Source organism: Peromyscus maniculatus, chromosome 2 (assembly GCF_049852395.1).
Source record: "Peromyscus maniculatus bairdii isolate BWxNUB_F1_BW_parent chromosome 2, HU_Pman_BW_mat_3.1, whole genome shotgun sequence".
NCBI lineage: Eukaryota > Metazoa > Chordata > Mammalia > Rodentia > Cricetidae > Peromyscus > Peromyscus maniculatus.
The window spans coordinates 167,495,226-167,519,552 of NC_134853.1; the positions used below are offsets into that span (position 1 = coordinate 167,495,226).

At 42.8% G+C, this 24,327-nt stretch overlaps 1 protein-coding gene across 10 annotated transcripts in view; it reads left to right on the forward strand.

Annotated features, from left to right (window-relative positions):
* Rere (arginine-glutamic acid dipeptide repeats) overlaps nucleotides 1-24,327 on the forward strand; it is a 367,324-nt gene that overhangs the window by 114,668 nt on the left and 228,329 nt on the right. For all 10 annotated transcript variants that reach the window (XM_076565684.1, XM_042272445.2, XM_076565680.1 and 7 more), the window contains exon 2: nucleotides 22,678-23,143. In XM_076565684.1, the coding sequence (XP_076421799.1) occupies nucleotides 22,822-23,143 (322 nt within the window). In that variant the 5' untranslated portion in view covers nucleotides 22,678-22,821. The remainder of the gene's footprint in view (nucleotides 1-22,677; nucleotides 23,144-24,327) is intronic.

Below are 24,327 nucleotides of genomic sequence, written 5' to 3' on the forward strand. Positions count from 1 at the left end.
TTTAGTATCTGAATAGTTGCCCCTGGGATTCCAGTAATTGATTCCTTGTGTGCAGCCTTCCTGCCTGGTTGTGGCTGTGGTGCCTGCCCACTGCAAGGCTTTGTCTGCAGCTTCCTCTTGCTGTTGCTCTCTCTCCTGCTTTGCTTTTCTTGTTGGGTGGTTTCTGCTCCAGTTATATGGAAGTTGGGAAAGACAAATGGTTTTAAAAGCCTAAGAAACATATTTCTTAGGACCATCCCATTTTTTACTATTTCTTCCTGTTAGTGCTTATAATTATTTTATGAAGTGTTTTCAGATTTTTATTTTGTTTCTGTTCTGTTTCATATTTTCTTAGTTCTCTTCTTTGGCTGCCCAAGCAGGTGGTTAAACCTTCGAAACATTTGACCTGTATTTTAGCATTTGTACAGAATGCTTTCCAACAAATAAACAGTCGTGTCAATGAAGAATGTGGGACTTTCTAGCTCTCATATTAGTGAGAAGTGATACACACACACACACACACACACACACACACACACACACACACACACACACACACACACACGCCCACCCTTGGTTTTGGATTGTAATGTTTTAAGTTTGCAATTTCCAACCTGAGTTGGATGTGAGCAGTGAATATCAGTGCTCTCATTTTCAATCAGGACTGGGCTTCACACTGGAGGAATAGTAATTCTTTTCCTTCTCTCTCTCTCTCTCTCTCTCTCTCTCTCTCTCTCTCTCTCTCTCTCTCTCTCTTCTCTCTCTCTCTCTCCCCTCCCCCCCCCCATTTTAAACGGAGCTCTTAACATTTTACAGACTCTATTTCCTTTCTGTCTTGGAGCCTGCAGTTCTGGGCTCCTGCCTACTCAGCTTAGATTGTTTTCCTCCCAGATTCCTTCCTCTTTTTTTTTTAAATACATATGCCTTTCTGTCTTGTTCTTAAATTATTCCTTTATGTTTGTCAAAGTCTCATCCAATTATTTGCAGTCAACCTAGAATTCCCCAGGGAAATTTTGTTTTGCACACCATGATCTTAGTTTTGCCTATTCTCAGATTCACAAGTTCTTTGGCTAGAAGGGAACAGTTTCTCATGTGTTGTCTTCTTCCAGAGAAATGCAGCACAGACACTCAGGTGTTTTCTGTTTGTAATCAAATAATAACCCAAAAAGTCAGACTAGTAATCACTGAACAAGAACAGTTACCTTGCTTCCCCATCTTCCCACTTGCTGTCTCCCTCGTGGGAGGTCTTGTGTGGACATTCCTTTCTTATATGTTCCTCAAAACCCTCAGGTTCTTGTTTTAAACCCTCTGCCATTGTGTTACATTTTGAAAACTTTAGAGTTCAGGTTTGTTTGTTTGTTTGTTTTTGTTTATTTTTGAGACAGGAGTTCTTTATAGTCTTGGTTGGCCTGGGACTAGCTATATAAACTGTGCTGGCTTTTGAACTCGTAGAGATCCACCTACTCTGACTTCCTGAGTGTTGGGTTAAAGGTGTACACCACCACTCCTGGCTCTTGTTCAGATATTTGAGGGCAGTTTAATAGAGCATGTGGACTGTGAGTCATGGGCTCTTTACTGTGCATAAAGCCCCTGTGATAATTACCACAATGACAGGTCAGGCTGGTGTAATGCTCACAGAATGCTTTGTGGTGTTGTAGCATTCTTGAGAAAAAGCAAAGGAAAACACACATTCCTAAATGCTTCAGTCTCCCAGAAAGACAGAGTTCTGCCTATCATCCTGTGTTGTAAACTTACCAACTTTGTAGAAACCAAGGCTTGGTTTTTATGATGAGGGGGGAAAAGCAGTCCCCTGCACCCCCACAGGATTGTTGTGCACGATTGCAGGAGCCCTCTGAGAGTGGATCAACTCGGAAGACTGTCATTGCATACAGCCTGTCTGCCAGAGAATCAGCTCCGCTTTAGAGTGTGCTGAGGGAGTCAGAGGCACTTGGAGTGGAAATGAGAATTTACAAAGAAAGAGTGTTGATCATGTAAGACAATGTCACTTGTGAGTAAGACCTGGCAGATGTGACTATATCAGACAAGGTGTAGTGGGGGAAATGCTTTCTTACTCCTTTTTCCATGGGTCAGGGTGTATAAATTGCTAAAAGAATGGAAGACTAGAGACTCAGATTGTTGTGGGACTCCTGGTTCTGTTTTCTCAGAATTACAGTCTATTGCCTTTGTGAGAGAAGAGACATGGTTCACCAGAAGCAGTTAGGGTGGAATAGAAGTGAGTGGTTTTACTGATGAAATAGGAGTCTTAATATTTTTTACCTTTGGATAGTCATCTCTAGATCATTGGAAATGGACTTTCTGTGGAGACAGACATGTTCTATCTCTGACATAGTAGCTGCTGGGCACACATACATGTCTGGAAATCACTTAAAATGTAGGGAGTATGATCAAGGAACTGGCTTTTAAATTTTGTTTAACTCCATAGTCATGCAGCTAGTAACCAGCTATTTGCCAGCACAGCCCTAGAATAATCTTAATTGAGTGATGTGACCTTGAATGAGTAACATCTGAGATACTGTTAGCTACATTTTATACTTTTGTGGACACCTCTTTTATTATTGTATTTTCTTTTAGAGAAATTTGGGATGAATGGGTAGCATAAAGGTATTTTGTGTGAGATAAGAGCTACTGTTTACTCCAGTAGGCTTTTAAACAATTCTTTAACAAAGGAAGGCTGGAGAATGCTCAGTTGGTAGCATGCTTGTGTATCAGGTGCAAAGCCCTGGGTCTTCTCCCCATCACTGCATAAACTGAATATAAATCATCAACCCCAGCTCTTGGAAGGTAGAAGCAGGAGGATCCCAAGTTGCAGGCCAGCCTCAATCATGTGAGCTCCATGTCAGCTGGTTCTTGTAGGGAGCCTCTGTCTTAAAAAGCAAGAAACAGGCTGGAAGATGCCCAGTGATTAAGAACTCTTGTTGCTCTTGCACAGGACCTAGGTTTGGTTCCCGGTACCTACATCAGGCACCTCATAACTGGCTGTAACTCCAGTTCCAGAGGATTTGACACCCTCTATGGGGCATCCTTAGGCATAGCACATACAGATAACAGGCATACAAACATGCATATACATGAAAATATTTTTTTTTGTTTCCCCAAGACAGGGTTTCTCTGTGTAGCTTTGCACCTTTCCTGTAACTCTGTAGCCCAGGCTGGCCTTGTACTCACAAAGATCCACCTGTCTCTGCCACACGAGTGCTGAGATTAAAGGCGTGCGCCACCGTTGCCCGGCTAATTTTTTTTTTTTTTGAAGCAAAAGACAAAATCAACAACAAAAAACTTAAGAGGTCAAGTATGAAGATGGCAAGAAGCCTTGCCTCCTTCGGGCCCTATAGCCCAAGGTCATGGGCGGAGCAAATACCACTACAAAAACTGTCAGTGAGAACCGAATCAATCTGTCTTCAGAATCTGTACTCTTCGATTATGAAAGAGGAAAACTTGTTAATGAAAAATGAAATTTAATTGATTGTGTTTGAGTGCTTTCAGGGTAAATATGGCCTACTGCCTGCTCTTGTGGATTCAAGCAGAAACCTGTAGACCGTGTTTCTTTAGGCTGAGGAAAGTTGACTTGGGGCTGGAAGGATCTGTAGATGTAATTCTAAATGGTCTTATTAAATAAGAAACACAAAGCCAGATAAAGAGTTAAAAGCCCAGAGATCGAGCAGTAGCCAAGAGCTAAGACCACCTTATCTTAGCATTCACTGCTGTCCTTCCCCTGAGAGAGAGACCTTCTTCCTGTGTCCTGTCCTTTTATTGCCTTTCCCAACCACCTGACTTCCTCGTCACTGCTTGTCTATACAGACCTCAGGTCTCTATGTTTCGTACTGAGATTAAAGGTGTGTGTCACTGTGTTGGCTGTGTCCTTGAACACACAAACTCTGCCCGACATGTGATCGGATTAAGGGCATGTGCTACCACTGCCAGACTTCTGCTTAATGGCTTGCTCTTAGCTCTGATCCCCAGGCAACTTTATTAACATACAAATAAAATGATATTTCAGCACAAATAAAATATCACCATAAGGATCTTTTAGAGCAGTGAAGGCAAACTTCTTATTAGCAAAGCATATGTTCAGTGGAGACTCTTGGCTGCTGGTTCTATTGTTGTTAACTAATATTTGCTGAGTATTGTATGTGTGGATTGGTGCTGTACATAGATTATCTTCTCACAGCCCTAGAGTGTTTGTCATTACCATCATTATCTTCATTCTGTCTTATTAAAAAGGGGGAAGGAGCAAGTCCAAGCACAGGATGTCAACAGGGAAGGCTTGTGTTGATGAGTTGGGAAGGAAGGATGACCAGGGTAGCCTTGTCTTGAAGGAGGAGATAGTATTTTATATACAAGCTCTGAAATGAAAATATTAAAACTTATGACAGAAGATTAGGTAGCCTTTGTATTTATGAAATATAAGAATTGGGGCCCAAGATAAATGAAGGGATTAGGAATAAAGAAGATTAATAGAACTTCCCTCCATGTTTTCTTCTGGTTTGTGTGGTCTGAGAGAGGAGACAGCTAATGGCCACTTGTATGCTGTGTTCTCTGTCCTGTGTGACAGTCCTTTGGTTGACTAGAAGTCGATTCTGCCTTTTGCACTGGTGAGGAGCCTAGATCGAAGGTGCCCTGAAGTCAGAGGTAGTGTGACTGCCTTGGTCCCTGAGATTGGTGTTAGGATGAAGACTTTCTCCCTTGAATTCCTGATGTCCCGTTTCCCCTTGGTAGTTTGTTGGCTGCTTATGTATTTACTTACTTATTGTGTGTGGGGGATTGAACCCAGGGCTCACCACAATCTAAGCAAGTATTCTACAGGGAGCTACACTTTTGGTAGCTTTTTTCTTACTTTTGGTCTTTTTGAGACAGACATGGTTTCTCTATGTAGCCCAGGTTAACTTCAAACACAGTATCTCCTGAATGTTAGGGTTTCAGGTGTGTTCGACTGTACCCAGCTTTCTTTTTCTTTTTGGTAAAAGATACTGTGCTCACAATTGAGGAGGTTTTTTTTTTGTTTTTTTTTTTGTTTTTTTTTTTTTTTTGGACAGGGCCATTCTTCACATGGTTGTTTGAGTTGAGCCAGGAACACAGTAGTAAAGATCACTTGACCCTGTTTGTTACCTTTGCAAACCTGCTTAGTGTTTTGTCACATGCTGACTTGGTAGGTGTCTGGGGAGTCAAATTCCCACCAAAAACTCTTAAGATTTGTGTTTCTCACCTCCTTATGCCCTCCCCCTTTCCTTTCTTCCTTGGGGTGAGAATTGGCATTGGCCATTTTTAAGTTTTGTAATGAGGACACAATTGCACTGGGATTTACTGTATTACTGTAGGTTTTGATTTTATTGATGGCCAACTTGAACCTGTGAACTTTTGAGACTTTTGCATGATAACATAGAGATTAAATATTAGGAATATTTATAAAGCAATGTGCCCTGCACTCATGTTACTTTTTGGGGTGGGGGTTTTTGGCTTTTGATTATTTAGAAACAGGGTCTCACTGTTTATTCCTGACTGTCCTGGAACTCACTTTGTAGAACAGTATATTGTAGCTAGAGTTTTCCTGCCTTGCCCACAGTCAGGACAAATCTTTGTCACCCGCCAGTCCCACAGCCGCTCAGACCCAACCAAGTAAACACAGAAACTTACATTGCTTACAAACTGTATGGCCGTGGCAGGCTTCTTGCTAACTGTTCTTACAGCTTAAATTAATCCATTTCCATAAATCTATACCTTGCCACATGGCTCATGGCTTACCGGCATCTTCACATGCTGCTTGTCATGGCGACGGCTGGCAGTGACTCCTTCCGCCTTCCTGTTCTTTCTTTTTTCCTCTCTGTTAGTCCCACCTATACTTCCTGCCTGGCCACTGGCCAATCAGTGTTTTATTTATTGACCAATCAGAGCAATTTGACATACAGACCATCCCACAGCAGTATATGGTCTTGAACTCACAAAGTTTTGGGATTTAAGGTGTATACCACCATGCCTGGTTACACAGAGATTTTCATAATAATACTGTGTTTGTTGATTTGGGTTACCTGTCAGAAGGTCTGTATTCAGTTCTGTATCTTCACCTCTTGCCTTCTCAGCTCATCCCATTCATTCATCTGGATTCATTTCCTCTTGTTTCTCTGAAGTATTCTTCTGTTTTCCTATTTTCTGGAGTCAGAGTGTGTTTCCTGCTGATAGTTAGTTCAATGAGGAGCTTGATCGCAGGCAGTATAGACACAACCAGTGCTTTCTCAAACTAAAATCTCTTGGCTGCTCCTCAGACACCCCACCCACACACCTCCTTTCTTCTGTTTCTCACTTCATTCAACTTGTGTTGTTACCTTGCTTACCTGAAGGGTTTCAAATTCCAGACTGGTCTGGATTTCATCTCACAGGTTGATGGCCAAGCCTCATATTTGTGGGAAGTGTTTATAGTGGCAGAGACTGTAGGACTTTACTCTTGATCACAGTGGAGAGTAGAATTCATCTAGTTGTGGGACATGAGAATGGGGTTCTCAGAATGCTTTAAAAATCTTTTCTACTGTGAGTTTGAGGCCAGTCTGGTCTACAGAGTGAGATCCAGGACAGGCACCAAAACTACACAGAGAAGCCCTGCCCCGGGTGTGTGTGTGTGTGTGTGTGTGTGTGTGTGTGTGTGTGTGTGTGTGTGTGTGTGTGTGTGTGTGTGTATCTTCTACTATTGATGATTTCTATATTTTCTTGCAGATGAAGACTGCCTTTTAATATTATTGGGTCTTTTTCCTAAGTCTACAGTAGTTCTGTATATTCTGAAATACTCCTTAAGTAGTCTGTATCTTGTCATTTTGTTAAGACATGATACGTGACAAGCCAATAGGGAAGAGGGAAGACATAGCACACATCATATTTAGCTGGTTAAACAATACCCTAAATGACCAATTGCTGCAAATGGTACAGTGTCTAGGTGGTTAATCATGCTGTGTGTTTGGAATTTGCAAGGTAAGTTTGGGGAAGAGCAAGGAAAGAAGTCTGCATTTCCCCAAGTCTCATAGACAAGATCAGAATAACTTGAATCAAAGGTGTCAGTTTTTCCATTGAAAGCTTTCCCCAAGAAATTTGGTGTGCTGATGTGTGTGAGAGAGTTATTCTTAATAATGCCATTACCACTTCAGGGCACTTGTCAGTTGTTTTGGCAGTTTATGTTCTCACCTGTTGCTTGCATTTTCCAGGTGCTCTTAAAGATCACCAGAGCCTGGAGTTCTTCAGTGCATCTTTACTTTGGGCAGTAAACTGAGCATCTGGTATTTTTGTGGTTGGTTGTAGTATATGAAATGAATATTTCATTATAGGTTTAATTTTTCCTTGACTACAAAATTGAGGAAGTTGATCAAGGGGACTTAGCTTTGAACAGTTGGGATCCAGGCTGTATTTAATTACCGTATCTGTTCATTGCTGTACTGTCTTTTTATCTTGCACTGTATGAGATCAAAGCTTAGAAAAAAAATAGCTGTGTGGTATTGATTAAGCCTGTCAGCACATGACCTTTGCCAATTTTGATGGGCTTGCCTGTGGAGGAAGTCCAGTCTCTGTGGCCTGCACTCTGGCACAGTGTTACCAGTTACTATTCTACGGTGATCTGCTCTGCTCTAACTTTCTGTGGAATTGAGGCTAGTCTTGTGTTCCTGATCTTTGTGCCTTCTGCTTCTGTGCCCAGTTACTCAGGTCTCCTCCTCCTCCTCCTCCTCCTCCTCCTCCTCCTCCTCCTCCTCCTCCAACAACAACAACAACAACAACAACAACAACAACAACAACAACAGTATTTAGGTGGTTTAGACTAATAAGGATATAGCTGTTTCTTTTTCTTTTTTAAACCTTAAAAAAGAAATCCAAATACAATATCTTTTAATAATAATGTTCAGTTCTATAAATCAAGGGATTCTCTCTTAACCTGGTGATACTTACAGCCTGTTTTAACAATTTATAAATGTCAAGATGAAGCCTTGCTTAAGCCAGTGGTTTATGGAAAAAGCTGTACCTTTGTAGATGTTATTAAACTAAAGCTGACATTTAAGATCATATTCCATCGATTAAATTTAGGCATGCTTTTAATATAAAAATATTTATAGCATTAACTTTTCTCACCTCATTCTTTAAAGAAACAGTATTGCTTTTTCTTTCTTATTTTGGCACTTATCTTTTGGAGTCTTTTGTCTTACAAATTAATGGTTTTTAAAGTAATGACCTTCTTCCCAAGATCTAAACAGACTGCTTTAGGGAGGTATTACATTCCTATGGGAAACTCATGATGTGGTCCTGTGACTCATCCCTTTAAATCCCAGGTGGTCTGTTTGGAACAGGGGCTAAAAGAGCTTTTCATTGGAGACTGTAGTATATGCTCATCAGGGCTGGGGTCTGCTATCTGTGAAGGTGTTTCATTACCCTATGAAGCTGGTTGTCACAAATTACTGCTGCAATGGGAACGGTGAGTTTATTCCTAGACTCTAGACTTACTGTCTCCCTAATTCTGTGTATCATTGATTACATATCTCAAGTTCCTTTGTTCCTTGTTTTTTGGCATATAGAATTAATATTTTCCTTGGTAAATAATATTAAAAATTTCTGTTGTAAATACCTGATCTAAGGGTACTGCTATGTTTCTTCTTATTTTGTTAAATTTGAGTTATTAACATTTATTTTGAGTTATTCTGTTAGTTTTATTTTGACAGAAGTACAGTGGGTTTAGTATTTTTTGGGTCAGAACTAAAGTATAGCTGAGGCTGAATATCTAGGAATGAATATTCCTGTTGACACTGAGCAGCCAGTTGAGACTTTAGCTGACATTCTGCAAGGCTGTCTGTCCTGGACTTAATTTTGCAGTTTTCTTCTAAGTACTTGTAGTTATAAGGGATGAGGGACTGCCCAGTAGGAGGCAGATGATAGTACAGTGTGTCTGCATTATCTCTACTCACAAGGTATGTTTCCTAATGAATCACTTTACTCTTTTAAAACTTGCGTGTGGACATCAACCTCTCCACCCAGCTAGGTCCTGCATATCCTCCTCCAGGGTCTAGCTAGGTCGTCTTGCCTCCACACTTCTCAGGTGTTGGGATTCATAGCTCTTTGTCATTGCCTGATTGATCCAGTCCTGGGGAGCAAACCTAGGACTTGAGAGAGATATTACAAGCCCTTTACCAACTGACCTGCCCCCCTTGCCGTAGAGCCACACTTTACTGCTGTTGCTACACGTCATTTTTAGCCTGTTCTCATTCAATAAATAACTTCTGTTGAATAATTTGCACATAGAGTTTTCTAAAAGTCTAATTAAGCCTACCCACATAAGGTATATAAAAACCTGTTTTTATAAAGAATATGTCAGGTTTATCCATTTCTCTTAATCCTTTCAGATTTAGCTTGCGACACCAATTTTTACATCACTGGTGAAACCTATCACTGTCTCTCACTTTGATTCCTGTGGTTGAAATTTCACATGTATGTGCGTGTGTACACTTGTGCACTTGGAGACTTGAAGGCAGCCTTGGGCGCCATTTGACAGTGCTCCCCACCCTTTTTCCTTACTTAATATTGGTGTGTGTGTGTGTGTGTGTGTGTGTGTGTGTGTGTGTGTGTGTGTGTGTGTTTTGTATGGAAGGGTGCTCATGTGTCACCACACACATTCGGAGCTCAGAGGACAACTTTCAACTGAATTCCCTCCTACCAGGTGGATTCCGAGTTCTGACATCAAATTCAGGTTATCAGATTTTTGTGGCAAGTGCTTTTACTAATCAATTACCCTGGCCATATTTCTTTGAGGCAGTCTCTCACTGCCTGGGTTTGGCCAAGCAGGCTAGGCTAGCTGGCCAGAAAACCTCAGGGCTCCTCCTCCTTCTGTTTCCTCAGTCCTGGGATTAAAAGTATATGCTATTCTACCTGCAGGAGTGGATCCTAAATTCTTAGGTATTCAAGGCAAATGCTTTCCTGACTGGGCCATCTTCCCAGCCCAAAATTTTGTTTTTCACTTATGTGCTTACCATATTAAGTGAACCTTAAATTTTTTTCTTTGGTATTCAAAATATTAAAAAGCTGGTTTTGCAGTCTTGTAACGCTGTTCATTAATTTGCAGTGTGAGAATCATTTGAGCAATTTTTCCTCCTTAATTTTTCTAGCTTGGCAAAAGTTTTCATTTGGGCAGCTGCTGTATTTCCCTGAAAAACAGCAGGGGGAAGTGTTTCCATCTGATGTATCTTCCTCCAGTGGGAACCAGCCAGGACTGGAGCTGCCTGGGTTTTATTGAATGTAGCATTTGGTAACAGCGTTCATATGGAATCTGTCCATAGGCACTTGTTAAGTCTGAGAGTTTCTCTGTGAATAGATGGTGTATTGTTTCCATGGAAGGGGTTCCAGTGACATCCTCACACAGGCTCTCATCACCCCGCCATTGCAGGTGTCATGGCTCCTACACCTTCTACACAGACTCATTGGCCTGCCCATAATACCCTGTTTGTTTCAGTCTGTCTTTCTTTGTTTTCTCTTCTTCCCACCCCCTTTCCTCGTGTTCCTCCCACACCTCCCAAGTGCTGTGCCACCATACCTGCTTTACACAGTGCTGGGGGCTTTGTACATGCCAAGTAAACACTGTATCTGTCAGCGGACCCAGCCCCAGTGCATTCTTTTCTACCTTGACTCTTATCCCTGATGGTTTCTTCTGATACCACCCAGTCTCATGATTGTTGGTCCTGTTTCTGTGCTGTTACATTTATACATAAGCCAGAGCTTTCTGACCTTTTGACCCATGCCTGTGTCTTATCTGCGAGGCATCTCAAACCGAACACATTCTAAATTCTTCTTTTCTTTTCCTCCTTGTATGGGTCAGTGGTGACTCTTCCCTTCTAAGTGTAAGCCCAATCCTTGCTGCCTTCTCAAGTTTCTCCTCTTTGTTGCCTTTCAAACCTAGTCTCTTGACAGATCTGGATGCTTGCAGAGTGCATCCTAAATCTAACTGCTGCTTTGCCTAACAGTTAACTGTTTCCTAACCTCAGAAGTTCAGACCAGGAGGTTTGTTAACGTGTAACTTACATTGTGATTTCCGGAGACAAGTCCTGTTTCAGCCACCTTGACATTTTACAAGGCGCTCCTGTCTTGGGCCTTTGAACTTGCCTGTTTCTTGTCTCAGAATGCCATCTCCTTTATGGTTCTTTCTTCCATGGCAAATGACCTCTTGCTATTGATTGTGTTGAATAAACTAATGACCCCCTCATCACTGTACCTAGCCTTTTCTCCATTTTGCTTTTCCCATTTAAGTACTATTTATTATAGCATTTTGCTGTCTTCCCTTCCCCACTAGATCATAGATTCTATGGGTTTACAGAAAAATTTATACTTGCTTAGAATGACTCGGACGTAGGAAACAGCAGATTGAAGTTTGACTTAGGCTTCTGCTCTTAGCCAATCCTTTCACCTGAGACTTAAGATGTGAAGTGTTTAGTGGTCCTGTTCCAGTGAGTCTCATGCTTCCATTTTTCCTTTGATAGGATTTGTCCCTATGGATTAGAAGTCTCGTGTGTATGAAGTATAATTGTATTGGTATAAAATTTGCCGTGTTATTTCCTTCATCAGATGCTAAGAGCTTATGTGCCATGACTGCAGGTGGATTGGGATCTTAGAGCCTTGTTTAACTTTTTCTCCTCCAGGCGTATGATGCAGATGGAGTAAGACTGACTGGGATTCCTGCTTGTTACAGGCTGCTGGATGGAAAAGGTCCAGATGACCTTTTCACGATCAACATTTCGTGAACTCGAACTCCATGTGTTAACTGTTTTCACATCCTGAAGTGTGGCTTTTTTCATTCACAGAGGTGCAGCTCATCCTTGTGAATTTCATAGGCTCATGGCGAATCTTTGCTGAAGTAAAGCCTGAGCCTTTCTTATGAAGCTTGTAATGTTGCTGCTTTTATGTATGTTTTGGACAGTTTATATTGAGATATAATTTATGCATCACTGTAATTTTAGAACATTTCCATCATGCCCAAGGAAATAGTTATACCCACAGCAGAAAACCCATTTACTCTTCCCTGAAGTCCTAGGCAATCTCCAGTCTGCTTTCTGTTCTTTCTGGACTTGTCATATAAAGGAACCCTACAGTGCATGTTCTTGTGTGGCTGACTTCAAATACTTGTGTATGTGAGAGCCAGAGACAACCTTGGGTGTCATCCTCAGCAGGCTTGTCTACTATCTCTTTTGAGAGAGTCTGACATTGGCCTATTTACCAATTAGGCTGGGCTAGCTGGCCAGTGAGCCACAGGAATCCTCCCTTCTCTTCCTTCACAGTGCTGCTGGGATTACAAACAGACCATTATGCTTGGCATTTTCATGTGAGTTCTGGGAAAGTCAGTTCCTGATGCTTGTAGGGCAAGCACTTCACCAATTGAACCAGTTCCGCAACCTCTTTCTTTGTTCTTATAGTTTTTCTTTCTTATTTTTTCTATTTACAGTTGTGCTATGGGGAAGCATGTTTCAAAATTCTTTCCTCCATTTAGACCAGGGACTTGGATGATGGGCCTTTGATTTCCCTTGTTCTTGGCTTTCCATTTTCTCCTGAGTTGTGCAACAACAAAAGCCCCCTCCCGGCCCCAGGAGCAGAACTGGTCACCAAAGAGTGATTGCTCCTAACAGCCTTCAGACTCTCAGTATATTTGCTTCTGTTTTCCTAATTCAGCTCGAGACATCTGTGTAATTACTGTTTCAGGCAGTTCAGTTTATTTCAGAGAACAAAGAACATGACACATTAGAGTGTTGTAATGCTATTGCCCCTCCTCCACAGCTAGCAGGATGAGGAAGTAATGGTGTTAGTTCTGTGGATTCCATAGTAGTCAGGCTTAATTGTGAAGAAAACAACATAGGTATTTAAGTTCTCAATTGTGGGCAGATTTGTTTCCCAGAGGCTATGTGGCAATATCTGGAGAGATTTTTCTTTTCCTTTTTTGTGATTCTGATTGGAACTTGAGGTTTTGCTAGCAGAACCTACATGAGTAGGACCATGACTACTGCTAAGCATCCTATAATGCATACAGCACAGTCCCCCAGCAAAGAAACTTCTAGCTCCAGTTGTTGAGGGTGTCACTGTAGAGAAACCTTTGTTTAGAGTGAACTGGGAATTTTTTTCTTTGCTGAATAGAATAAACAACTGTGGGCAGTGTACCAGGTGGCAGAGTTCTGCATATGCTGATCAAAGGCAAAGCTGATCAAAGGTGAGGCTGGGGGGGACAAGGTGCTTGCTGCATAAGCACAAGGGCCTGTTCTGGAATTCTCCGCACTTAGGGAAGAAGCCATATGTGGCAGCACACATCTGTAATTCTAGCTCTGGGAGACAGATGGAATTTGAAGTTTACTGGCTTGTTGGTCTTGTTGAGTTGATGGAGCTCCAGCTTCAGTGACAGATTAGGTAGAGAGCAACCGAAGAAGACACTTGATGTCAATGTCTGGTCTCCATTCACAAGTGTACTGATATGTGTGTGTGGGGAGGGGCGGGCAGTGGTGTTGGTTCCTTCAGTAAGCCCTGAATTCTGAGAATGAGTATACCGACTGCCAGAGGATTGATTGTGTTCATAGCTACTAACCACACAGGTAGAGAACTGTTCTGAGGACTTGCCCTGAGTGGACCAGCTTTACACCATGGAAAAGCTACTGTCTGTGTCCCATCAGTTTCTGACGAGAAGGTTTTCTCTCTCTTGATGTTGCAGATCTGCTGATTCCATGTTTCAGTGTCACCTTGCAGCTTTGCAGTGACTCCCTGGCATGTGTCGAGGCATTCTCCGCAGCAGGTTGCTGTTGATGCGAATGCCTGATGTCAGAGTGACATTTCCTTTCTAGAGCAGAAGTCATTACATTTTCTTTCTTAGTCATGTTGGTGTGAAAGAGAACAGGAAAAGAAAATTGATTTCCCTTTGAAAGCAAGCCACCAGCTGTAGTAGTCCACCTCTGCGGCTTTCTGTTGCGTGCAGGCTGCAGCTGCTTTTCTGGGAATGAAGGCCCACGCTATTCACTAAGGGCTTCTGATTCAGACCATTCTTTTTGGTTTTTTTGAGACAGGGTCTCTTTATGTAGTCCTGGTTGTCCTGGAACTTGCAGTGTAGACTGGGCTGGCCTCAAATTCAGAGATCTGCCTGCCTGCTGCCTTCCAAGTGCTAGATTAAAGGCATGTGCACACCTGGCTCATTTTGTTCTTAAAGGAGAATGCTAGAACAGTTTCTAACATTCACTTTTATTATACTTAATTATGTATAGATGCGTGTTTGTGTCTGTGTATGTGAATATGAGTACAGGTACCCACAGAGGCAATCAGGTACCCTGGAGCTGTTACAGGTGGCGTGAGCAGCCTGAAGTGGGTGCTGTGAACCAAACTCAGGTTAGGTTCGCTATAAGAACATTGTACACTTTAAACTGCTGAACCATCTCTCCAGTCCCTAACCACCTCCACCCCCACCCCCTGTATTAGTTAGATGCTTTCAGTGTGCATTCCACCCTCTCTGTTTAAACACAGCTCTTCTGTTGCTCCTGCCATGGTTGCCATAAAGGGAAGCTATTTAATTGGATACCCTTTAAATTATTAAATTCCTCCTGTTTACAATGCTGTTCTTATTGCTTCTTACCATGGTATTTCTGGCTTATCAGTCAGCTCAAGTACTGCTTCAGTTATTCCCAAGTCAATCTTATAATGGCCTCTTTATAGATCTCACTTGTGTAAGAGGGTGAGAAGAAGAAATAATTATTCATCCTTCATCTTTATGTGCCAGGAGCGAATCAGGACTTGAGAACCAGCACCTCAAGGGACGTCCAGCTTGGAGGGGAAGACAAAAGTTAACAAATGTAAAATTCCATTTGAGTTAAGTGTTGTGAAGAAATTAAACCTCAAGTTTGGACAGGCCATCCTATCTTGAAGAAATTTCTATTAAGTTTTAAGCTAAAGGGCAGGAGAGGGGCAGGGCAACAGAAGGAAGAGCTGTGCAGAGGAAGCGGATTGGGGTATATTCGAAGGCATATGGAGGCAGGGCTGTGTATTCCGAGTCCCAAATATGGATGTCAGCATGCAGGGGAGGTGTTAGATGAAGCCAGGAAAAGAGGAAGTCTTGTAGAATGTGCTACAGCTATGGTGTGTTCTTTAAACCAGAGAGTCACTGAACTATTTATTGAAGGTGGAATTAACATGATGTTATTAGCTCTTTGAAAAGGAGACCCTGGCTACATTGTAGAAAAGAATTATAGTGGCCGGGCAGTGGGTGGCGCACTCCTTTAATCCCAGCACTTGGGAGGCAGAGCCAAACGGATCTCTGCAAGTTCAGAGGCCAGCCTGGTCTACAGAGTGTGATCCAGGACAGGCACCAAAACTATACAGAGAAACCCTGTCTTGGGGGGTGGGAGAATTATAGTGGGATCTGAAAGGCTGGATTTGAAGAAACTCACCAGGAAAGCCATGCTAGTTACTCAAAGTGAAGGTTTTGGTATTGGAGGTCTTCAGGAATAGATGAGATAAATTTATAAGTTACACTGACAGGGTTTGTTGATGTTAGGATTGAAGATGAAAGAAAAGAGACATTTAAGACATCAGCTTGCATTAACGGTTGGCATGGGCAGCGGTCAGAGATAGACTGTCCAGGAGAGGAGCTTCTTTGGGGCCAGCATGTTGGCTGTGTTTGGGAGAGGCATTGAGAGGAAATGGTGTTGATGCTTGGTGAGTAGTGGAAGGAACAGCTGGGTACACAGGCAGAAAGACTTTATGGGTCCCCTGAGTGTGTATGGTGTCTGGGGTGGGGGGTCGGAGTTGATGGGCTATATAAAACTGACTGCTGATGCATAGAAGAAGAGGGTTCTAGACAGTACCTTGTCAGAACAGGAGCCAGAGGAGCAGTTCTGTCCAGGAATCTAAGGGAAAAGAGACTTCCCAGAAGGCATCCCTTCAGCTGGTATTAGAAAGGGTTAGTAGATGGAAACAAGGAGGATAAGGCTCCTGTGGATTTGAGAGGGCGAACAATCCTTTAGTGGGATTTGCCTTACAGCATACATCTTGGTAGAGTCATGGTAGACATGGTCCTCATCTTCATCTACTTTGCAGTTAGTGGGGGAAGCGATACAAGTAAATTATCAATAACAGTAAGATCTGTGGAAAGCCATGTCATGGGCAGGGTGGTTCAGTAGGAGTGGCTGGACTTGGAAAGAGACTTGAAGAAATCCTGCATTTGGAGGGCACTGGTGCTCAAGACAGGGTGAATAGCTGGGCGGTGGTGGCGCACGCCTTTAATCCCAGCACTCGGGAGGCAGAGTCAGGCGGATCTCTGTGAGTTCGAGGCCAGCCTGGGCTACCAAGTGAGTTCCAGGAAAGGCGCAAAAAAAAAAAAAAAAAAAAAAAAAAAGACAGGGTGAATAGAAGTTAGTTTAATAGAAGTGAGCAGGGGAAAAATATTCATAGTCAAGTGGCTTCCGGGAGCTGGGGAGTGTTTTGAGTCAGCTAGATCCTACCACAGAGGTGGGAGCAGGAGAGAGAGGAGCCTGGAGGAGTGGTTAGGACTTGCTGGTCTTTGCATTTAAAGCATTTGCTGCTCTGGGGACCGGAGCTTGGCATCTGCACACATATGCACATACCCATAAAAGATATGTACATAATTAACAATTATAAAATATATGGTCAATTGTATAGTACATGAATTGTATTTCAGTTACGCTCTTCTATGGGGTAGTGTGAAAACTACTGACTAGCTGCATCAGAGAGGCCGCCACCCCACCCAGATCCCTGTTTGTGTAATTCCAGAGAAAATAGTGAAATTGGTGATGGAGCAGTAAGTTACAAAGATACGCAGAATGTGTTTGATAAACCTCAAAAGCTGGGAATGCCTTTTGTGTAGTTGAATATATGAAAAATACAGGTTTTTTTTGCTGTGGTTGAGAAGGAGTTAATCAGATTTCTCTGAGTGCATTTGGTATCCTGGTGAGACTGGCTTGAGCAACTGAGGGACTGAAAACTTGGAAGCATCAGGCTTTCTTGGATAAGTGAGTTTTGCATGATTTGAGACAAAATATTTTGTTTTTTACTTCATTATGCAATTAATTTTAATTTTTGTGCTCTAAGTTTTTCATATTTTATTGAGGCTGATTTTTTCCTCTCATTATTGTATTTCCCTGTTCAATCCCATCTTATACTCCACTCTTTTTGCAAAAGCAAACATTACACTGGAGTTGATATTTTATATTTTCCTGTTTAAAATACTGTAGCTGTCAGTTCTGGAAAGAAACCAAGCCTCTTCCTCTGTGAAATAATTTTTATCAGAATGCATAGCCCTCATCGTACCAGAAAGGTAGTGTGTGTGTGTGTGTGTGTGTGTGTGTGTGTGTGTGTGTGTGTGTGTCTGTCTTGTGTCAGCACTCAGGCTGGAGGAGGACATTGCATGTTCTTCTTTTATCACCTTTAACCTTAATTCCTTTGAGGTGGGATCTCTCTAACTGAGCACATAAATATGTGTGTGTCCCCACCGCCCCCCTCTAGCTGAGGATGGAACCCAGGGCCTTGTGCTTGCCTAGTTCGGTCCTCTGCTCAAGAAATTTTTTTTTTTATTTTATGTTTATGGATGTTTTATCTGTATGTATGTTTGTGTACTATTTATCACCTGTGGAGGCCAGAAGAGGGAGTTGGATCCCCTGGAACTGGAGTTACAGGTGGTTGTCAGTTACCATGTGGGTGCTGGGAATTGAACTCCAGTGTTCATAACCTCTGAGCTATCTCTCCAGCCACCAAACCTATGTTTCTGTCTTCTGTTTAGACTTCTTGTCTGTCTAGAATCCTTATGTGTGTGTCCTGCTCCCTCACAGTGCTGAGGATGGATCACAGCACCGTGTGCTCTACCACTGCGCTTTCAGATCTCAGACAGTGGTAGCTTCATCTACCAGTTATTCAGGCCGGATTCCTTAGCATTATCACCAGTAGTGTTTCATCACATCCTGTTTACTTTTATTTAAAAACACCTAGAAAGCTGGGCCTAGTAGTACATAAGCAAACAAAATCATAGAAACAGATTTGAAAAGCCCGTAGAAGTCAGACACTTTCCATTTTCTCCGTGTACCCTCTTGGCCATCCTAGCTAGTTACCATGGCTATGGCAGCTGCAGCCAGAAAGTCTTCTCTCTCACCAGTCTTTGCTTTGTGCAGTCAGCCCTTGTAACTTCTTCAGGTTTTTCTTTTTTGTGGGGAGGGTTTGTTGGTGGTTTTGTTCGTTTATTGTTTTGAGATAGGGTTTCACTGTTGTAGCTCTGGCAGGCCTGGAACTCACTGTGTAGACAGACTAATCTCAAACTCGCAGAGATCTGCCTGCCTCTGCCTCCCATGTGCTTGCATCATAGGTACACCATCATACCTGACCTGATCTTTCAAAAAATTTTTTTTATTTATTTGTGTGCCTTCCCCCTTAGAAGAGGGCGTTAGATTCCTTACAGCCTGGAGTTCCAGGCAGTTGTAAGACACCTGATGTGGATTTTGCGAACTTAACTCAGGTCCTGTGGAAGAACAGTCAGCACTCTTATTTTGTTTGGAGACAGGGTTTCTCTATATAGTGTCTGCTGTCCTGGACCTCGCTCTGTAGACCAGGCTGGCTTCAAATTTGCAGAGATCCACCTGCCTCTGCCTCCCTAGTGCTGGGATTAATGGTGTGCACCATCACGACCTGGCCAGCCTGCGATCCTAAACATTGATGTATCTCATCAGTCTTGGTCAGTGTGATCATTGTTTCTTTGCTACCCACATCCCTCCTGAAATGTCAGCTAGAGTCAGTTTATGCATTTGAGTGACAACCAGCCTTCTTACAAGGCCTCCAAGTTCTCTAATGTCTGTCAGGACCAACCCTCCCTGCCCCTGCCCCAAACTCTGTGAACTTATTTCCAGCCCCGCTTCTTTCCTTGGTCCTTCAGTCTGCTCCACCTCTTGGGTATTGAATGTGTCTACATCAGCTGATTATACCCACTTGCCCTTCCTCATAGCCCACTACTATGCAGGTCAGAGATTTGTCCTGACTGCTAGCCTGCTGGGACACAGGAAAACTTCTGTGCCCTAGTGGCTTCTTCCCTCACTGTATCGCTGAATCTGTTTCAGGAGGTCATCCTAAATAGACTGTGTTCTTCAGTTGCAGCTTTCCTGATCCTCATCCATTTCCCCTTGAGGTTGCTGAATGCGTACATATCTGTGGTCTTTCCACTTGTGGAGCATAACTTCTATCCGGGAGAGATGCTTGTGTTTGCTGTTTCCCAGCCTCTGGAGTGGTGGGAACTTAGGGGCACACTAGGAGTAGATAACTAACACCTGTGATTCCAAGACGTGTTCTAGATTAGAGTTTGTTTTTAATGCAGGTTATACTGTTACCTGTGCAGGTTATACTGTTACCTGTGCTTGCATCATAGGTAATTGAGCAGTTGAGTAGCACATACATTGAATATTTGTGGCATTCCTGCTGGAGAAAAACACTGCTTTAAACATTCATTCATTTGTTTTTGGAGTGAGAGGCAGTATAGAAGTGTATGTCCTAAAGCTATGTAAATTTGGAAGAATTGGAAGAGTTGGCTCCTGTGGACACTGAGGGACTGGCAGTGCAGGCAAGGCTGCCCTGCTGCAGCTGCCACTGCTTTTGCCTTTGCACTCGGTGGCAGTGTGGCCTTACAGAAATGATCTCTGCTTTATCAAGTGTGCAATGGGTAGAACAACTTGGTCTGGTCCAGTTTACCCAGCAGTTGAAAGAATTCGATGAGGGGTGTGCCTTGTGAACCTCACATTGCCATGAAGATCCTATGTATCTTCTACTCTGGTTTGCTTGGTGGAGAAAGTGAGCCACAGGTTTCTTGATGTATTTTCAGGTACCAATACCACAGCGTACAGGCACTTAGGCATAACAGATGATTCATCTATGCAAACTTTTATGAGCACTAGAATACTTTTTCATTTCCTTGCAATAAGTTTGAAATTGAAATTCTATCTAAAAACATTTGCTGTGCGGAAAGAAGTAATCTAGGTGTGTGGTACATACTTGGAGCCTTCTGTGTAAGGAAGACCACAAGCCATGCTGTGCTCTCTGCTCAGCTCCCTGCGGCAACACTCCCAGCACAGCAAACAAAACCACTGGCGACAGAGTCTCTTCAAAGCCAATTCTTTCTCAGCTTCAGGTGATAATTCTCTTGGACTATTTAAGTCCTTGTCACCTTCTAAGGTTTTGAACAAATTACTCAGTTTATCATTTTTTACCCCAGCAATTGTTTTTAGATGGGAAATGTCTCCAAATAATCTTTGAAAGTCATTAAGAGTCCATAATCGATCTCTCCTAATTTGTGCCTTTTGGGGTCTAATTTCTTGTAGACCTATTTTATATCCTATATAATTAATGGAATCTCCTGCTGATTGGCCAGTAGCCAGGCAGGAAGTATAGGAGGGATAAGCTGATAAGGAGAATTCTGGGAAGAGGAAGGCTGAGTCAGGAGACTCCAGCCTGCTGTCCAGGGAGCAGCATGTAATGGCACACAGGTAAAGCTGTGAAAAATGTGGCAACATATAGATTAACAGAAATGGGCTGAGTTCACGTGTAAGAGCTAGTCAGTAGTTAGCCTGAGCTAATGGCCAAGCAGTTATAATTAAATTAAGCCTATGTGTGTTTACTTGTGGGATGCAGGTGAGAGATTTGTCCTGACTGCTGGCCTGCTGGGACACAGGAAAACTTTCAGCTACACTTCTGACCTGTATTTAGATGGCCAGTACTCTTGGTCTTTCCTCAGTTATCTCTCGGAGATGGTTAATATTTTTGTATTTTCCTGAATTCCTGAGTATATTTGACATGCTGATGGAGAAGACTTTTCTGATGTATCAGATTTGGTCTGTGGGCTTTGGAGAGATGTGTGTAATTTTCATGATTTTGGTATGACTGAAGAAGATTTTCTTTGCATCTGAAGCATATCATTGCAAACTGTCGTATCTGTTGTTGGCTGAGTAAACAGGGCCAGTCTTTTGTTTGTTTGCATGTGTTGTTTCCTAGTTGGCCCTGGTAGCACAGGAAGCAGACAGCTCTTAGTCTGATTTCTTGCCTCCTTTTGTTGCAGCTGCATATGGAGGGCAGAAATCTGAGGCTCCTCTCTCATTCTTAGTCCCAAACACCTGGCACCTAGACAGTACTTAGTAACCGTTGTTTCTCAGGTGAGACGTTGGGGAAGATAACAGATGAGTATGGAAAATAGACCAGTGATTATTAGGGTTTTCAAAACTGATGTGTACAACTTCTTTCCCTTGGTATAAAACTTTACGAGTTATGTTGGGTTGAAGTTTAAGATTCATCCTTTTTATTGTAGACTCCTACATCTCAAGGTTTTGTGGGGAGGGGTGTGGTCATTTCTGTAGAAGTTGAATAAAGAGGCTATTGATGGGAAGTTTGAAGTATGAAAACCACCTGATAGTCCTTAAAGCTGGAGATTGGAATTTGCCAGTTTCCTTATGACAGGCATAATACAGCTTTTCTTTTTCTTTTTTTCTTCTTTTCTTTTAAATCTCCCAGAACATAGCTAGAATGGTTGACTGAGAAGATGTGTGAGTTATAACTAAGCTAATTAAAAGCTCTTGGTTTTGAAATTGTCAATCAGATACTGTTTTATTCATGAAAGGAGCTTTGGAAATTTGGAGGTGGAGACGGTCTTCAGAAGGCAGTGACTCCTGCGACGTTTCCCATACCTGTACAAATTATTCTTTTTATACAGAAGTAATTTGTACTACAGATTCCTTCCTTTTAAATGTTGGGATTAAAGTTAATTTTGTATAGTTATTCCCATTATATGTTGCTAACTGGGACATACTTTATTTTTTCCTTAAAAAAGGTAAAAAAACAGTGAGTGTACAGAAAGTTTAGTTTACACTCACCATTGAGCAGTCTTTATTTTTAGTTAGGCAGTAAATGCCACACTGTGAGCTGGCAAGGCTCAGATGTGTGTGTGTGTGTGAAATTATATGTCACTGGTCTGACTTTTCCACTGTGCTCTGTGAGATGTTTTTATATTGGAAGCATGAAGAGTGTTGTTTTATTTTATTTTATTTTTTTTAAGATTTAATGGCTTCTCACAACTGCCTTTAACTCCAGTTCCAGGGGATTCAATACCCTGTTCTGATTTCTGTGGGTTCCTTCATGCAAGTGGTACACATAAACTCATGCAGGCATACATATATACATATACATATAAAAGTAAATAAGTGAACGAATAAAAGATTTTTGTTTTTATTTTAGGTCTGTCAGCATTTTCTTTTATCTGTATATGTACACCACATGCCTTCAACACCTTTGGAGCAGCGTTAGCTCCTTTTGGAACTGGAGTCCAGGCGGCTGGAAGCTGCCATGTGAATGCTGAGAACTGGGAACCTAGCACTGATTCTCTGGCAGAGCAGCAAGTGCTTCTGACTGTTGAGCCTTCTCTCCAGCCTCTTTGTGTTGAGACAGGGTCTCTCTGTGTACCCCTGCCTGTCCTGGAGCTCACTCTGCAGACCAGGCGGCCTTGAACTCAGAGATCCACCTACCCCTGCTTCCCGGGTGCTGGGACTATGGGTGCACACCACCACTGCCTGGCCCAGCTCTGATTTTACAAAAAGCAGTATGTTATAAGAGGAAACATTCAACCATCAAATAGAAACCAATTTGACACCCTCGCTTTTTTTTTTTTTTTCTTTCTCCTAGCATTTTTGAACCGTTGGGGTTGTTGGAGTGGTTGGATTTTCCCTGGAATTGAGTGAGAAATTCAGAAGACTGAAGCCCAGGCTTACTGTCTACCTTTCACGGAGGCCTAGCCGTGAGAGGACAGAAGAAGGCACGTGGCGAATCATGACAGCTGACAAAGATAAAGACAAAGACAAAGAGAAGGACCGGGACCGGGACAGGGACCGAGAGAGAGAGAAAAGAGACAAAGCCAGAGAGAGTGAGAATGCCAGGCCTCGAAGGAGCTGTACTTTGGAAGGTGGAGCCAAAAATTATGCCGAGAGCGACCACAGTGAGGACGAGGACAATGACAACAGTGCCACCACAGAGGAGTCCACAAAGAAGAACAAGAAGAAGCCGCCCAAAAAAAAGTCCCGCTACGAGAGGACGGACACCGGCGAGATCACATCCTACATCACCGAGGACGACGTCGTCTACAGACCAGGAGGTAAGAGCAGAGCGGTGGCGTCTGCACAGGGCGGCGGGGGGTGGGGTGGGGAGTGGGGTGGGGGGGGGTGAGGGTAGGGGGGTGGTGGTGGTGGTGGTGGTGGTGGTGGTGGTAGAAAGAGACCCCCTTTGTTGTTAGGGAAGACCTGGAGTCTAGAAGAGTGGACAGTAGTTGAGGTAGCAAGATCAAGTCAGTGAACGTGGAGCTCCTTTGAGTATGTTTGCCCCTCTGAGTTTGTGTTCTCCTGGCCCTGGCCCCTGTCTGGCTGTGTGTTTCCGGATGATCTTGCTTCCTCCCGATGTTGCTCTTTCACTCAGTTATACATGTAATAGTTTTTCCTCCTCTTCTTCCTCTTCTCTCTTCTCCTCCCTTCCCCCTCCTCTAAATTAGGCTTGCAGAAAGAATACATACATAGCAGAGACAGGTACCTTATGGTTCTGGGTAACAAGATATTCTATGTTGAAGTAGAATTGACAGACCAGCCACTGGAGAGAGAGGTTTTTGGTTTGTGTGTGTATTTATTTATTTATTTATTTATTTATTTATTTATTTATTTATTTATTTTTATTTTTCGAGATAAGATCTCATTACTTATCATTGGCTGTCTTGGAATTCATTGTAGACTAGGCTGGCCTCAAATTCAGAGAGTTCCCTGCCTTTCCCTCCCAAGTGCTGGGACTAAAGGTGTACATCACTAACTCCCAGCTGAAAAGAGATTTCTTTAAATGGCCTTCAGTGCGAATTTATCACTCCCAGGTAAACCTTTACCAAGGTAGTGAGCAGCTCACCAGTCAGTGGCAACAGGGCGGCAACTGAGTTCCTGTGTTCTGTACATCCTTGCAGTAGATGTAATCTGGCCATCAGTGCACTGAACCTTATGGCTTTGCTCAGGGAGAGTCAGACCAGCGTGTAGATAAGAGGGATACATTAAAGGGATGCAGAAGCCACGGACACCAGCAAAGCCTGTGCTCATTGGGCGATTTACCATGAGTTCGACTAGTCTTTTGAGACCCTGTCTGTTTCAGAAACCTACCAACCAACCAGAGAGAGGTTGTCGTGTCCCATCCCAGTACTTAACACCCCCCCCCCCCCCCCCCCCCCCCCCGCCTTCATGTGAAGTAATAATCAACACACTGGATTCTCACAAAGTTTTCCAAACAACGGGATTAAAGGATGCTACTTAA